The 13,328-nt window shown below is 42.4% G+C and overlaps 1 protein-coding gene across 1 annotated transcript in view; it reads left to right on the top strand.

Annotated features, from left to right (window-relative positions):
* LOC139029053 (nebulin-like) overlaps positions 1-13,328 on the top strand; it is an 82,348-nt gene that overhangs the window by 16,678 nt on the left and 52,342 nt on the right. The window contains 50 exon segments of the mRNA XM_070447959.1: positions 162-266; positions 637-744; positions 865-1,176; positions 2,167-2,373; positions 2,581-2,685; positions 2,800-2,907; positions 3,030-3,292; positions 3,294-3,343; positions 3,449-3,505; positions 3,508-3,708; positions 3,796-3,872; positions 4,109-4,154; positions 4,157-4,189; positions 4,192-4,214; positions 4,356-4,439; positions 4,441-4,585; positions 4,588-4,614; positions 4,617-4,667; positions 4,794-4,862; positions 4,865-4,917; positions 4,920-4,997; positions 5,119-5,223; positions 5,385-5,492; positions 5,702-6,013; positions 6,243-6,449; positions 6,561-6,665; positions 6,760-6,867; positions 6,952-7,114; positions 7,117-7,182; positions 7,185-7,257; positions 7,346-7,428; positions 7,431-7,547; positions 7,736-7,836; positions 8,009-8,113; positions 8,240-8,297; positions 8,300-8,348; positions 8,350-8,393; positions 8,396-8,462; positions 8,464-8,547; positions 8,646-8,708; positions 8,710-8,753; positions 8,756-8,835; positions 9,024-9,036; positions 9,039-9,108; positions 12,056-12,154; positions 12,313-12,462; positions 12,464-12,622; position 12,663; positions 12,715-12,918; positions 13,113-13,217. Coding sequence (XP_070304060.1) covers positions 162-266; positions 637-744; positions 865-1,176; positions 2,167-2,373; positions 2,581-2,685; positions 2,800-2,907; positions 3,030-3,292; positions 3,294-3,343; positions 3,449-3,505; positions 3,508-3,708; positions 3,796-3,872; positions 4,109-4,154; positions 4,157-4,189; positions 4,192-4,214; positions 4,356-4,439; positions 4,441-4,585; positions 4,588-4,614; positions 4,617-4,667; positions 4,794-4,862; positions 4,865-4,917; positions 4,920-4,997; positions 5,119-5,223; positions 5,385-5,492; positions 5,702-6,013; positions 6,243-6,449; positions 6,561-6,665; positions 6,760-6,867; positions 6,952-7,114; positions 7,117-7,182; positions 7,185-7,257; positions 7,346-7,428; positions 7,431-7,547; positions 7,736-7,836; positions 8,009-8,113; positions 8,240-8,297; positions 8,300-8,348; positions 8,350-8,393; positions 8,396-8,462; positions 8,464-8,547; positions 8,646-8,708; positions 8,710-8,753; positions 8,756-8,835; positions 9,024-9,036; positions 9,039-9,108; positions 12,056-12,154; positions 12,313-12,462; positions 12,464-12,622; position 12,663; positions 12,715-12,918; positions 13,113-13,217 — 5,145 coding nt within the window.

Raw genomic sequence — 13,328 nt, 5'->3', positions numbered from 1 at the left:
AAAAATCTAATCCATGGTTGTCCATTGAATTGAATTTTTCTATTGAATACATTTGGTTGAAATACACTTTGTATTAAATACATTTTGTTGGATGGAATTTAATTAAACTGAACAGAAGTGTTGATTTAAATCTATTGTTGTTATGATGTGTTTTTTTGCAGCATGACTATAAAGCCAGTGGAGAGAAGTTCCTGCACACCTACAATCTCCCTGCAGATGCACCAGAGTTCATGCAAGCCAAATACAACGCTGTCAACATCAGCAAGGTTGGTTACATGTTGATCACAGTCCATACTATTATATACCTTTGCTATCATACACAATCAATACACATATACATCCATGCATTAATTGAAATGTGCCTTTATTTATACTGTATAGTTGGTTATATGTTGACTGATTACAGTCCTATTTTATATACACACACACACACACACACACACACACACACACACACACACACACACACACACACACACACACACACACACACACACACATATATATATACTGTATATATATATATTAATTGAATGCTTTTAAACACAGTTAATATACACATATTCATTGACATTTATGCATTCATTGAAATGTGTCTGTAAGTAATGTGTTTATTTCTCGTTRTCCTCATCACAGAACTATTACACATACGCTCACCGTCAAGACATTCTCAAAGGACACCAGATGAAGGCAGATGCCATCCCCATCATGGCTGCCAGGGCCTGCACTAATATTGCCAGCAATGTACGTATGAATTGGAAGAAATTCAAAATCTGTATTTTGGTTTATTGATTAACCATAGTTGACCATAATCATGACATGCTATTCATGGTATTTACATTCATCATTGTATTTCCTTTACAGTACAAGTACAAGCTGGCGTACGAGAAGGGAAGAGGCAAACAAGTGGGCTGCCGTAATCTTCAGGATGARCCCTTGCTGGTGCACTACATGCAGGTGGCCAAGATGCAGAGTGAGAGGAACTACAAGAAGGACTACCACAAATCCAAGCTGAAGTACTGCTCCCCAGTTGACATGATGAGTGTTGCACATGCTAAGCAAGCCTCTGCAGCACAAACCTATGCTGGCTACAGGAAGAGCCTCCACAACTACACTCTTCTCCCTGAGGCTATGCCTGTTCAGCTGGCTCGCACCATGATGGAGATCCAGAGCAACGTGAGTTCATTTCAATATCCTTGCCATTCAATACCATAATGATGGTACGAAACCAGGCTTGGCTGTGTAAGTGTACTATCGACCTGTGTGCATAAGCAGTAACTACTATCGATCCGGTGGGCATCAGCACTAACCACATCCATTGCTGACAATAGTAGTAATGATTTTTGTGAGCAATAGTGTATTTTGAGTGAGAGGTACCTGTCTGATACCTGTCCTGTCCTGAAACCTGACCTGTTCTGATACCTGTCCTGTCCTGAAACCTGACCTGTTCTGATACCTGTCCTGATACCTGTCCTGTCCTGAAACCTGACCTGTCCTGATACCTGACCTGTCCTGATACCTGACCTGTCCTGATACCTGTCCTGATACCTGTCCTGATACCTGCCCTGATAACGGTCCTGATATCTGTCCTGATACCAGTCCTGTCCTGATACCTGTCCAGATACCTGCCCTGATAACTGTCCTGATACGTTCCCCGATACCTGTCCTGTCCTGATACCTGTTCTGTTCTGTCCTGTTCCGATACCTGCCCAGATACCTTCCCTGATACCTGTCCTGTACTGATATAGGTCCTGATACCTGTCATGTTCTGATACCTGTCCTGACACCTGTCCTGTACCTGCCCTGATACGTTTCCTGTCCTGTCCTGATACCTGTCTTGATACCTGCCCTGATACCTGTCTTGATACCTGCCCTGATACCTGTCTTGATACCTGTCCTGATACCTGCCCTGATACCTGTCCTTATACCTGTCCTGATACCTGTCTTCATACATGTCCTGATACCTGTCTTGGTACCTGTCCTGATACCTGTTCTAAAACCTGTTTTAATACCATTACTGATACCTGTCCTGATACCTATCTTGATAGCTGTCCTGATAGCTGTCCTGTACTGATACCTGTCCTTATACCTGTCCTTATACCTTTCCTTATACCTGTCCTAATACCTGATGTGATACCTTTCCTGTTTCGCTGTGTGTCTCTACAGAACACCTATAAGTCTGACTACAACAACGTGTACAGGGGTTCTGGCTGGATTCCTATTGGCTCTATGGAGGTGGAGTTGGCTAAGACAGCCAAGGCAGCCCTAGATGAGCACGGCTACCGTGTGCACCCCAGCACCCTGAAGTTCACCAGTCTGACTGACCAGATGAACATGGCCCTTGCCATGACCAACACCAAGTTACTTGATGACGTAAGAACTTAAACTAACTTTGATTATCGTTTATTGTTTTTTAGGATCTATTTTAGCTCACCAAGGCTAGTCTTTCAGAAGTCATACATTTATTGAGTTAACATACAAGATATGAGGAAATTAATGGTTTTCATGTATTTTTTCRATGTATTCTATTCCCTACTATGGATGTTGAATGTGATTACCTTGTTCTTTCTCTCTGTGCAGGCTTCATACAGAGCATCTGGCGAGAAGTTCAAGCACACGTACAACCTGCCTGCAGACAGCCCTCAGTTCCTCCAGGCCAAATACAACGCCCAGACCCTGAGCGAGGTCAGTACACACCCACAAACACACATAGACTAAATTTCTCTGACATTTTAAAGATGTGCAAGTAATGCCTATAGATAAGCGATGTTTGACTGTGGTTTCTTTGATTTCTCCTAGTCTCACTACAAGCACAAGTGGGTGGAAGATATCGCCAAAGGCTACGACATGAGGCCAGATGCTATCTCTGTCATCCATGCTAAGCATGGCAGACATATTGCCAGTGATGTAAGTATGCAATAAATCACTCAGGATCGAACATAAAAAGCTGTACAGGATGTAGTCAACAACAATATTCCTACGTTGAATAGTGTCAGATTATCTGATCATTTTTTACTTGTTCCTTTCAGATCCAGTACAAGAAAGACCATGTGAAGGGAAGAGGCAAACAAGTGGGCTGCCGTAATCTTCAGGATGATCCCTTGCTGGTGCACTACATGCAGGTGGCCAAGATGCAGAGTGAGAGGAACTACAAGAAGGACTACCACAAATCCAAGCTGAAGTACTGCTCCCCAGTTGACATGATGAGTGTTGCACATGCTAGGCAAGCCTCCTTAGCACAAACCTATATTGGCTACAGGAAAGTCCAACACCACTACACTCTTCTCCTGACTCCTGAACCTTGCGTTGGCTCGCACCGTGAATGCCAGTTGCAGTGATGTGAGTACTGTTTATGCGACTTCAGCCTAGTACTAGGGGTGTACGTTTTCTGTTAAAAAGCTTTCGGGTATCAAATACTTAATTTATTTGCCTTTGTTTCATTCTCCAGTACGGTACAAGTCTGACTGGAACAACTATGTGAAAGGAACGGGATGGATTCCTATTGGTCACTGCCGGTGGAGCTTGCAAAGGTTGGCGCGGACATCCAGAGTGAACATAAGTACCGTACACACCCTTCCAAATTCCAGTTCAAGAAGCTGATGGACTCCATGGACATGGTCCTGGCCACTGACAACAACAAGATCATGAACAAGGTGAACTATAAACTGTACACACCATATTGGAAATTAAAAACAGATTGTTTAAAATGTGATGTTTTCTCGTTTGTCCTAATGTTATTTTTATCTGTGTTTGGTCAATTACATTGCAGCAAGAATACACCAACAATGGAACAAGGACAGCTCACAGTCCATGTGATGCCAGATGCCCCTGAGATTGTCCTGGCCAAGGCTAATGCTATCAACATGAGTCAGGTATGATCATCACGTCACATCTTCCAATGTCACTACTAACTAATACTGTATACGACGGCATACTCGTTGCCCCTTTCTAACTAGTTACTGTAATTTTTAATGATAATCTATAGAATCAAAACTACTTTCAAAAGTCTGAAAGTCACAGACATTCAAACTGTAATTTAAAGTAAGAACCATGCATTTAATAGTCCTTTTTAGGCTCTGTTTCTAAGTGTGTCCATATACCTCTTCAGAAACTCTACAAATCCGGTCTGGAGGACATGTATAAAAAGGGCTACGATCCAAACCTGATGCCATTGCCGTTCTGGCTGCCAAGAAGGCACTACCATTGCCAGTGACGTAAGTGTAAAATAATTTCATTTCTGTTTGCTTGCTGCATAGATCCTGTTTTCTGTCACTTTAATCAGTATCAACTGTGTAGAGAATTAATGTGATCAGATGCGCTTCTGTAATTGACTAAACACCTGTATATTTTTACAGTACAAGTATAAGCTGGCGTACGAGAAGGGAAGAGGCAAACAAGTGGGCTGCCGTAATCTTCAGGATGATCCCTTGCTGGTGCATACACATGCAGGTGGCCAAGATGCAGAGTGAGAGGAACTACAAGAAGGACTACCACAAATCCAGCTGAAGTACTGCTCCCCAGTTCCATGATGAGTGTTGCACATGCAAGCAAGCCTCTGCAGTGCAAACCTATGCTGGCTACAGGAAAGTCAACACAACTACACTCTTCTCCCTGACTCATGAACCTTGCGTTGGCTCGCACCATGAATGCCAGTTGCAGTGATGTGAGTTCAGCAGTTACATAGTAACATAGCGCCAACTAAACATAGTAAAAATTGGTGATCAATTATACATTCTTGCCACTCATATTATTGTTTTGCTAATCACCCGTTTCTCAACTCTGTCTTTCTGTAGTCCGGTACAAGTCTGACTGGAACAACTATGTGAAAGGAACGGGATGGATTCCTATTGGCTCACTGCCGGTGGGCTTGCAAAGGTTGGCGCGGACATCCAGAGTGAACATAAGTACCGACACCCGCTTCCAAATTCCAGTTCAAGAAGCTGATGGACTCCATGGACATGGTCCTGGCCACTGACAACAACAAGATCATGAACAAGGTATGCTCAGACCGGACGTGTAGGTTTGTGAAAAATAAAGCTGTTACCACAGTTTGTTTCTAATGTTGTGTCTTATAATGATAGTCTAGGTTAATTGATTGGTGAATCATTTTGATTGCAGCAAGAATACACCAAACAATGGCAGAAGGACAAGCTCACAGTCCATGTGATGTCAGATGCCCCTGAGATTGTCCTGGCCAAGGCTAATGCTATCAATATGAGTCAGGTAAGGCTACCATTTTCACACTTGTGTGTTACTATCTATCATCAAAATATTCCTCTTTGTATCCATCATGCTTTTGCAATATAACTTCAAATATGTCTTGGAAGTATTTAACAAATGTTATTTTGGTCATATTTTTATAAATAGTTTCTCCTCCATTCCAGAAAACCTACAAAGCAGGTCTGGAGGCAATGTATAATAAGGGTTACGACCTGAAGGTTGATGCCATCACCATCCAGGCTGCCAAGCAGGGCACCAAAATCGCCAGCGACGTGAGTGACTCAGACCAACAATTAAAAGCCTTTAAAACCATTTTACAATGTGCTCCAACCTCTCCAACCTCTGTATGAGTATGTGAGTCTATCAGATCGGTTTGGATAAAGCAGAAGTAGAATTTCCATTGGACCTTGTGTCCAATAAATTCTTCTTCTTCGAAATATTAACTTTCGTTCTGGGAATAATACATTGTTTATTTACACAGTACAAGTACAAGCTGAATCACCAGAAGAATAGGGGAAAACAAGTGGGCTGCCGTAATCTTCAAGATGACCCCTTGCTGGTGCACTACATGGAGGTGGCCAGGTTGCAGAGTGACAAGAACTACAAGAAGGACTACCACAAGTCCAAGCTGAAGTACCACTCCCCAGTAGACATGATGAGTGTTGCGCATGCCAAACACGCCTCCACAGTGCAGACGTATGCTGGCTACAGGAAGATCCAGCACCATTATACTGTGCTTGCCGATGCCATGAACGTGGAGTTGGCTAAGCAGATGCAGACGATTGCCAGTGATGTGAGTATTATTCTATTCATAAATGCATAACAACAAACAAAAAAACAAGAACAACATGTTTTTGTATACAATGTATTTTTGTCAATAATAATAATAATTTATCAATAATTTATCCATTCCCCTATTCTGAGCTGTTAAACCACATCCAAATCTGTGAGAATGTTTTATGTTGTCRGTCATTTTTTTACTCTGTTATTTAGAACCTGACAGTATTTACTTATTTCTGCAGAATTTGTACAAAAGTGACTATGAGACTTGCATCAAAGGCACAGGATGGATTCCCATTGGTTCTCTGGATGTAGAGAAAGCCAAAACAGCTGGCATGATTGGCAGTGAGAAACTTTACCGCCAACACCCCAGCGGCTTCAAGTTTACCAAAGACATGCACTCCATGGACCTCGTCCTTGCCAGTGCTAACAATGCGATCATGAACAAGGTCATTCTTTGGATCTATATCTATGCACACTGTATATGTATACAGTATATTATACACAACACATATACATGGCGATACATCAAAACACTAACAAATATATCTGTTTTATAGCAAACGTACATTGATACCTGGAATAAGGATAAGACCGCTGTCCACATGATGCCAGACTCAATGGAGGTGGTTTTGGCCAGAGCCAACAAGATCAACTGCAGTAATGTAGGTTATTCCTTCCACACCTCATCGTATTGTTCATTTAGGCTGCATTGTCATAATTCAGTCATTCAAAACATGTTTTTCTTCTCCTGTACAGACACTGTATAAGCTTGCCAATGAACAGGACAAGAAGAAGGGTTATGACCTGCGCAACGATGCTATTGCAATCCAGGCAGCCAAACAGGGCACATCCATTGCTAGCGATGTGAGTTAAACACTGTTTATTGAATAAATGGTGTGTGAACCAGCTTTTGAATGAAACCTAACTATCTCATTATCATTTATTAAGTTCAAATACAGGGCTGGCTACCGTAAACAGATTGGCCACCACATTGGAGCCCGCTGCATCGAGGATGACCCTCTGCTCATGCTGGCTCTGAACTCAGCCAAGATTGCCAGTGATGCCCTGTACAAGAAAGACTTCCACAAGTCCAAGACAAGGTCCAGCCTCCCATTGACATGATGGCCTTTGAGTTGGCCAAAAAGAACCAGATTCAGGTCAACCATGCCAAATATGTAACTCGCTGCACAACTGGACCTGTCTGCCAGACTCCAGTGATGTTGTCCATGCCAGACATGTCTATGACAATAGCGAGTGATGTAAGTATGAATTAACTAGATCATGTTTTCCAGTGTATGTTTTTATTCTGCCATTTTGACCATTGTGGTATTGTTGTGTCTAGGCTGTGTAAAGGCTGATCTCAGAGCCTGCAAGGTATCGGATGGGTTCCCATCGGCTCACTTGATGTTGAGAAGGCAAAGAAAGCCCAGAGGTCCTGAGTGAGAAGCTGTATCGTCAGCACCCAAGCAACTTCAAGTTCACCAGCTCAGTTCAAGACATTGGAGATGGTTTTGCTAAACAAAATAATGATAATGCCAACAAAGGTATTTGACTAACTGCTATATCTTTACTTAATCTTTGCCTTCGTATGTTTCCCCTGGTAGATTATATTCAAATAATGATCCATCATTTAAACCTGCTTTAATGTAATCTGATCTCCCCTACTTTATTATATTTAGCCAATATATGAGAGGCACTTAGTGTTAGTTTGAACTTGAAACTCTTATTGCAGCAAGCTACACTGAGGCCTGGAGAAGGACAAGACAAGAACCACATTATGCCAGATCGATGGAATGGATTTTGGCCAATGCAAATAAGTCCAACTACAGTTGGGTAAGTAATGATGCACAAAGGTAACCATCCTGATGAATGTAATGTTCAAAAATATACTTATTGTTTGTTTTTTTTTCAGTAAAGTGTGTGTTTACTTTGTTAAATGCATTTGAAATAAATTGTGATTTGATTTAATACGCATATATTGATGTTTTATTTTTTCTTCATACAGAACCAATACAGAAAAAGCAATGGAAGAAGATAAGAAGAAGGCTATGATTTGCGCATATGACATTGCTATCATCGCAGCCAAGCACGGCAGGAAATTATCAGTGATGTAAGTCATTGAACATCTAGCTCTCGTAACGATTATATTTCTTACTATTTCATGACACAATATATAAATGTACTTCTGGAAAATAAGAGAATCCTCAACACTGCCATTTCATATTTGCTTCTGTAGCACAAGTACAAGACTGGCTACCGTAAGCAGGTTGGCCACCACATTGGAGCGCGCTGCGTGAGGATGACCCTCTGCTCATGCTGGCTATTAACTCAGCCAAGTTGCCAGTGATGCCTGTACAAGAAGGACTTCCACCAGTCCAAAACCAAGTTCCACTCCCATTGGACATGATGGCCTTTGAGTTGGCCAAAAGAACCAGATTCAGGTCAACCATGCCAAATATGTAACTCGCTGCACAACTGGACCTGTCTGCCAGACTCCAGTGATGTCGTCCATGCCAGACATGTCTATGACATAAGCGATGTGATGTAAGTATGAATTAACTAGATCATGTTTTCCAGTGTAATGTTTTATTATCTGGCCATTTTGACCTTTTGGTATTGTTGTGTCTAGGCTGTGTTACAAGGCTGATCTCAAAGAGCCTGCAAGGTATCGGATGGGTTCCCATCGGCTCACTTGATGTTGAGAAGCAAAGAAAGCCGCGAGGTCCTGAGTGAGAAGCTGTATCGTCAGCACCGAGCAACTTCAAGTTCACCTCTCAGTTCAAAGACATGGGAATGGTTTTGGCTAAACAAAATAATGATAATGCCAACAAGGTATTTGACTAACTGGTATATCTTTACTAATCTTTCCTTGTATGTTTCCCCTGGTAGATTATATTCAAATAATGATCCATCATTTAAACCTGCTTAATAATCTGATCTCCCCTACTTTGGATTATATTTAGCAGATATTGAAAGGCACTTCAATGTGTTAGTTTGAACTTGAAACTCGTATATTGCAGCAAGCGTACACTGAGGCTGGGAGAAGGACAAGACCAAGAACCACATTATGCCAGATGCGATGGACATGGTTTTGGCCAATGCAAAAGTCCAACTACAGTTGGGTAAGTAAATTATATGCACAAAATAACCCATCTGATGAATGATACGTTTAAAAAATAATACTTATGTTTTGTTTTTTGTTTTTTTCAGTAAAGTATGTTGTAACTTGTTTAAATGCATTAAAATAAATTGTGATGATTGCCATTGCTTGATGCCCTCAATCTCAACACAAGAATTATCATGAAATCTAATTAGTACAACCCCCAATGCCGTAAAGCACGGCACCCTCATAGATTATCATTCCTAACTAACTTGCCCTCAAATACCACCTCTGCTGTTTTCAAAACCAAAGATCTCAGCGAATCACTGCCGTCATTGCCTGCATCCGTAATGGGTCTGCGGTCAAACGACCCACCCCTCATCACTGTCAAAAACACTCCCTAAAACACTTCATCGAACAGGCCTTCATAATCGACCTGGCCGGGGGTATCCTGGAATGACATTGACCTCATCCCGTCAGTAGAGGATGCCTGGTCATTCTTTAAAATAATGCCTTCCTCACCATCTTAATAAGCATGCCCCTTTATAAAAAACGTAGAACAAGAACAAAGATAGCCCGTTGCTTCTTTCCAGACTGACTGCCCTTGACCAGCACAAAAACATCCTGTGGTGTTCTGCATTAGCATCGAATACCCCCGTGATATGCAACTTTTCAGGGAAGTTAGGAACCAATATTACACAGCAGTTAGAGAAACTAAGGCTAGCTTTTCAAACAGAAATTTCCATCCTGTAGTACAAACTCTAAAAAGTTCTGGACACTGTAAAAGTCCATGGAAATAAGAGCACCTCCTCCAGCTGCCCACCTGCACTGAGGCTAGGAAACACTGTCACCACCGATAAATCCACTAATAATTGAGAATTTCAAAAGCATTTCTCTACGGCTGGCCATGCTTTCCACCTGGCGACCCCTACCCCGTCAACTGCCCGCACCCCACAGAAACCCGCCTAAGCCCCACCATCTCCTTCACCCAAATCCAGATAGCTGATGTTCTGAAAGAGCTGCAAAATCTGGACCCCTAAAAATCCAGCGGCTAAGACAATCTGGACCCTCGCTTTCTAAAATTATCTTGCCGAAATTGTTGCGCAACCCCTATTACTAGCCGTTCAACCTCTCTTCGTTTAGGTCGTCTGAGATTCCCAAGATTGGAAAAGCTGTCTTCAAATTGGGGAGACACTCCTAGACCCAAACTGCTACAGACCCTATAGTCTATCCTATCCCTGCCCTTTCTAAAGGTCTTCGAAAGCCAAGTTAACAAACAGAGTACCCACCATTTCCGAATCCCCGCTAACTTTCTCTGCTATGCAATCTGGTTTCAGAGCTGGGTCCATGGTGCACCTCAGCCCGCTCAAGGTCCTAAACGATATCATAACGTGCCATCGGATAGAGACATTACTTTCCGCCGTATTCATCGACCTGGCCAAGTCTTTTCGACTCTGTCAATCACCACATTCTTATCGGCAGACTCAACAGCCTTGGTTTCTCAAATGACTGCCTCACCTGGTTCACCAACTACTTCTCTGACAGAGTTCAGTTTGTCAAATCTGAGGGCCTGTTGTCCGGACCACTGGGAGTCTCTATTGGGGTGCCACAGGGTTCAATTCCCGTGCCCACTCTCTTCTCTGTATACATCAATGATGTCGCTCTTGCTGCTGGTGATTCTCTGATCCACCTCTATGCAGACGACACCATTCTGTATACTTCTGGCCCTTCTTTGAACACTGTGTTAACTAACCTCCGGACGAGCTTCAATGCCATACAACTCTCCTTCCGTGGCCTCCAACTGCTCTTAAATGCAAGTAAAACTAAATGCATGCTCTTCAAGCGTTCGCTGCCCACACCCTCCCGCCCGCCCAGCATCACTACTCTGGACGGTTCTGACTTAGAATATGTGGACAACTACAAATACCAAGGTGTCTGGTTAGACTGTAAACTCTCCTTCCAGACTCACATTAGGCATCTCCAATCCAAAATTAAATCTAGAATCGACTTCCTATTTCGCAACAGAGCATCCTTCACTCATGCTGCCAAACATACCATCGTAAAACTGACCATCCTACCGATCCTCGACTTCGGCGATGTCATTTACAAAATAGCCCCCAACACTCTACTCAACAAATTGGATGCAGTCTATCACAGTGCCATCCGTTTTGTCACCAAAGCCCCATATACTACCCACCACTGCGACCTGTACGCTCTCGTTGGCTGGCTCTCGCTTCATACTCGTCGCCAAACCCACTGGCTTCAGGTCATCTACAAGTCTCTGATAGGTAAGGCCCCGCCTTATCTCAGCTCACCGGTCACCATAGCAGCACCCACCCATAGCACACGCTCCAGCAGGTATATCTCTCTAGTCACCCCCAAAGCCAATTCCTTCTATGGCCGCCTTTCCTTCCAGTTCTCTGCTGCCAATGACTGGAATGAATTGCAAAAATCACTGAAGCTGGAGACTCTTACCTCCCTCACTAGCTTTAAGCACCAGCTGTCTGAGCAGGTCACATATCACTGCACCTGTACATAGCCCATCTGTAAATATCCCATCCAACTACCTCATCCCCATACTGTATTTATTTATTTATCTTGCTCCTTTGCACCCCTGTATCTCTACTTGCACATTCATCTTCTGCACATCAATCACTCTAGTGTCTAATTGGTATATTGTAATTACTTTGCCACCATGGCCTATTTATTGCCTTACCTCCCTTTTCTTACCTCATTTGCACACACTGTATAAAGATTTTCTTCAACTGTATTACTGACTGTATGTTTTGTTTATTCCATGTGTAACTCTGTGTTGTTGTATGTGTCGAACTGCTTTGCTTTATTCTTGGCCAGGTCGCAGTTGTAAATGAGAACTTGTTCTCAACTTGCCTACCTGGCTAAATAAAGATGAAATTTAAAAAAAAATTGAAATACCCATATCTATGGATGTTTTATTTTCTTCTTCATACAGAACCAATACAGAAAAGCAATGGAAGAAGATAAGAAGAAGGGCTATGATTTGCGCAATGATGCCATATTGCTATCATCGCAGCCAAGCACGGCAGGGAAAATTATCAGTGATGTAAGTCATTGAACATCAGTCTCTAACGCATTATATTTCTTAACTATTTCATGACACAATATATAAAATGTACTTCTGGAAAATTAAGAGATCCTCAACACTGCCATTTCATATTTGCTTTCTGTAGCTACAAGTACAAGACTGGCTACCGTCAAGCAGGTTGGCCACCACATTGGAGCGGCGTCTGCGTTGAGGATGACCCTCTGCTCATGCTGGCTATTAACTCAGCCAAGATTGCCAGTGATGCCCTGTACAAGAAGGACTCCACCAGTCCAAAACCAAGTTCACCTCCCATTGGACATGATGGCCTTTGAGTTGGCCAAAAAGAACCAGATTCAGGTCAACCATGCCAAATATGTAACTCGCCTGCACAACTGGACCTGTCTGCCAGACTCCAGTGATGTCGTCCATGCCAGACATGTCTATGACATAGGCGAGTGATGTAAGTATGAATTAACTAGATCATGTTTTTTCCAGTGTGATTGTTTTTATTCTGGCCATTTTGACCTTTTGGTATTGTTGTGTCTAGGCTGTGTACAAGGCTGATCTCAAGAGCCTGCAAGGTATCGGATGGGTTCCCATCGGCTCACTTGATGTTGAGAAGGCAAAGAAAAGCACAGAGGTCCTGAGTGAGAAGCTGTATCGTCAGCACCCGAGCAACTTCAAATTCACCGTCTCAGTTCAAGACATGGGAATGGTTTTGGCTAAACAAAATAATGATAATGCCAACAAGGTATTTGACTAACTGGTATATTTACTAATCCTTTGCCTTCGTATGTTTCCCCTGGTAGATTATATTCAAATAATGTTCCATCATTTAAACCTGCTTTAATGTAATCTGATCTCCCTACTTTGCATTATATTTGAGCCAATGATATGAAGAGGCACTTAATGTTGTTAGTTTGAACTTGAAACTCGTTATTGCAGCAAGCGTACACTGAGGCCTGGGAGAAAGACAAGACCAAGAACCACATTATGCCAGATGCGATGGAAGTGGTTTTGGCCAATGCAAACAAGTCCAACTACAGTTGGGTAAGTAAATGATGGCACAAAGGTAACCTCCTGATGAATGTATATGTTCCAAAATAATATTTATTGTGGAGATATCCATATATATGGACGTTTTATTTTCTTCATACCTAA

The sequence above is a fragment of the Salvelinus sp. IW2-2015 genome, linkage group LG2 (assembly GCF_002910315.2).
Source record: "Salvelinus sp. IW2-2015 linkage group LG2, ASM291031v2, whole genome shotgun sequence".
NCBI lineage: Eukaryota > Metazoa > Chordata > Actinopteri > Salmoniformes > Salmonidae > Salvelinus > Salvelinus sp. IW2-2015.
This window is presented reverse-complemented; position numbering and strand designations above follow the sequence as displayed.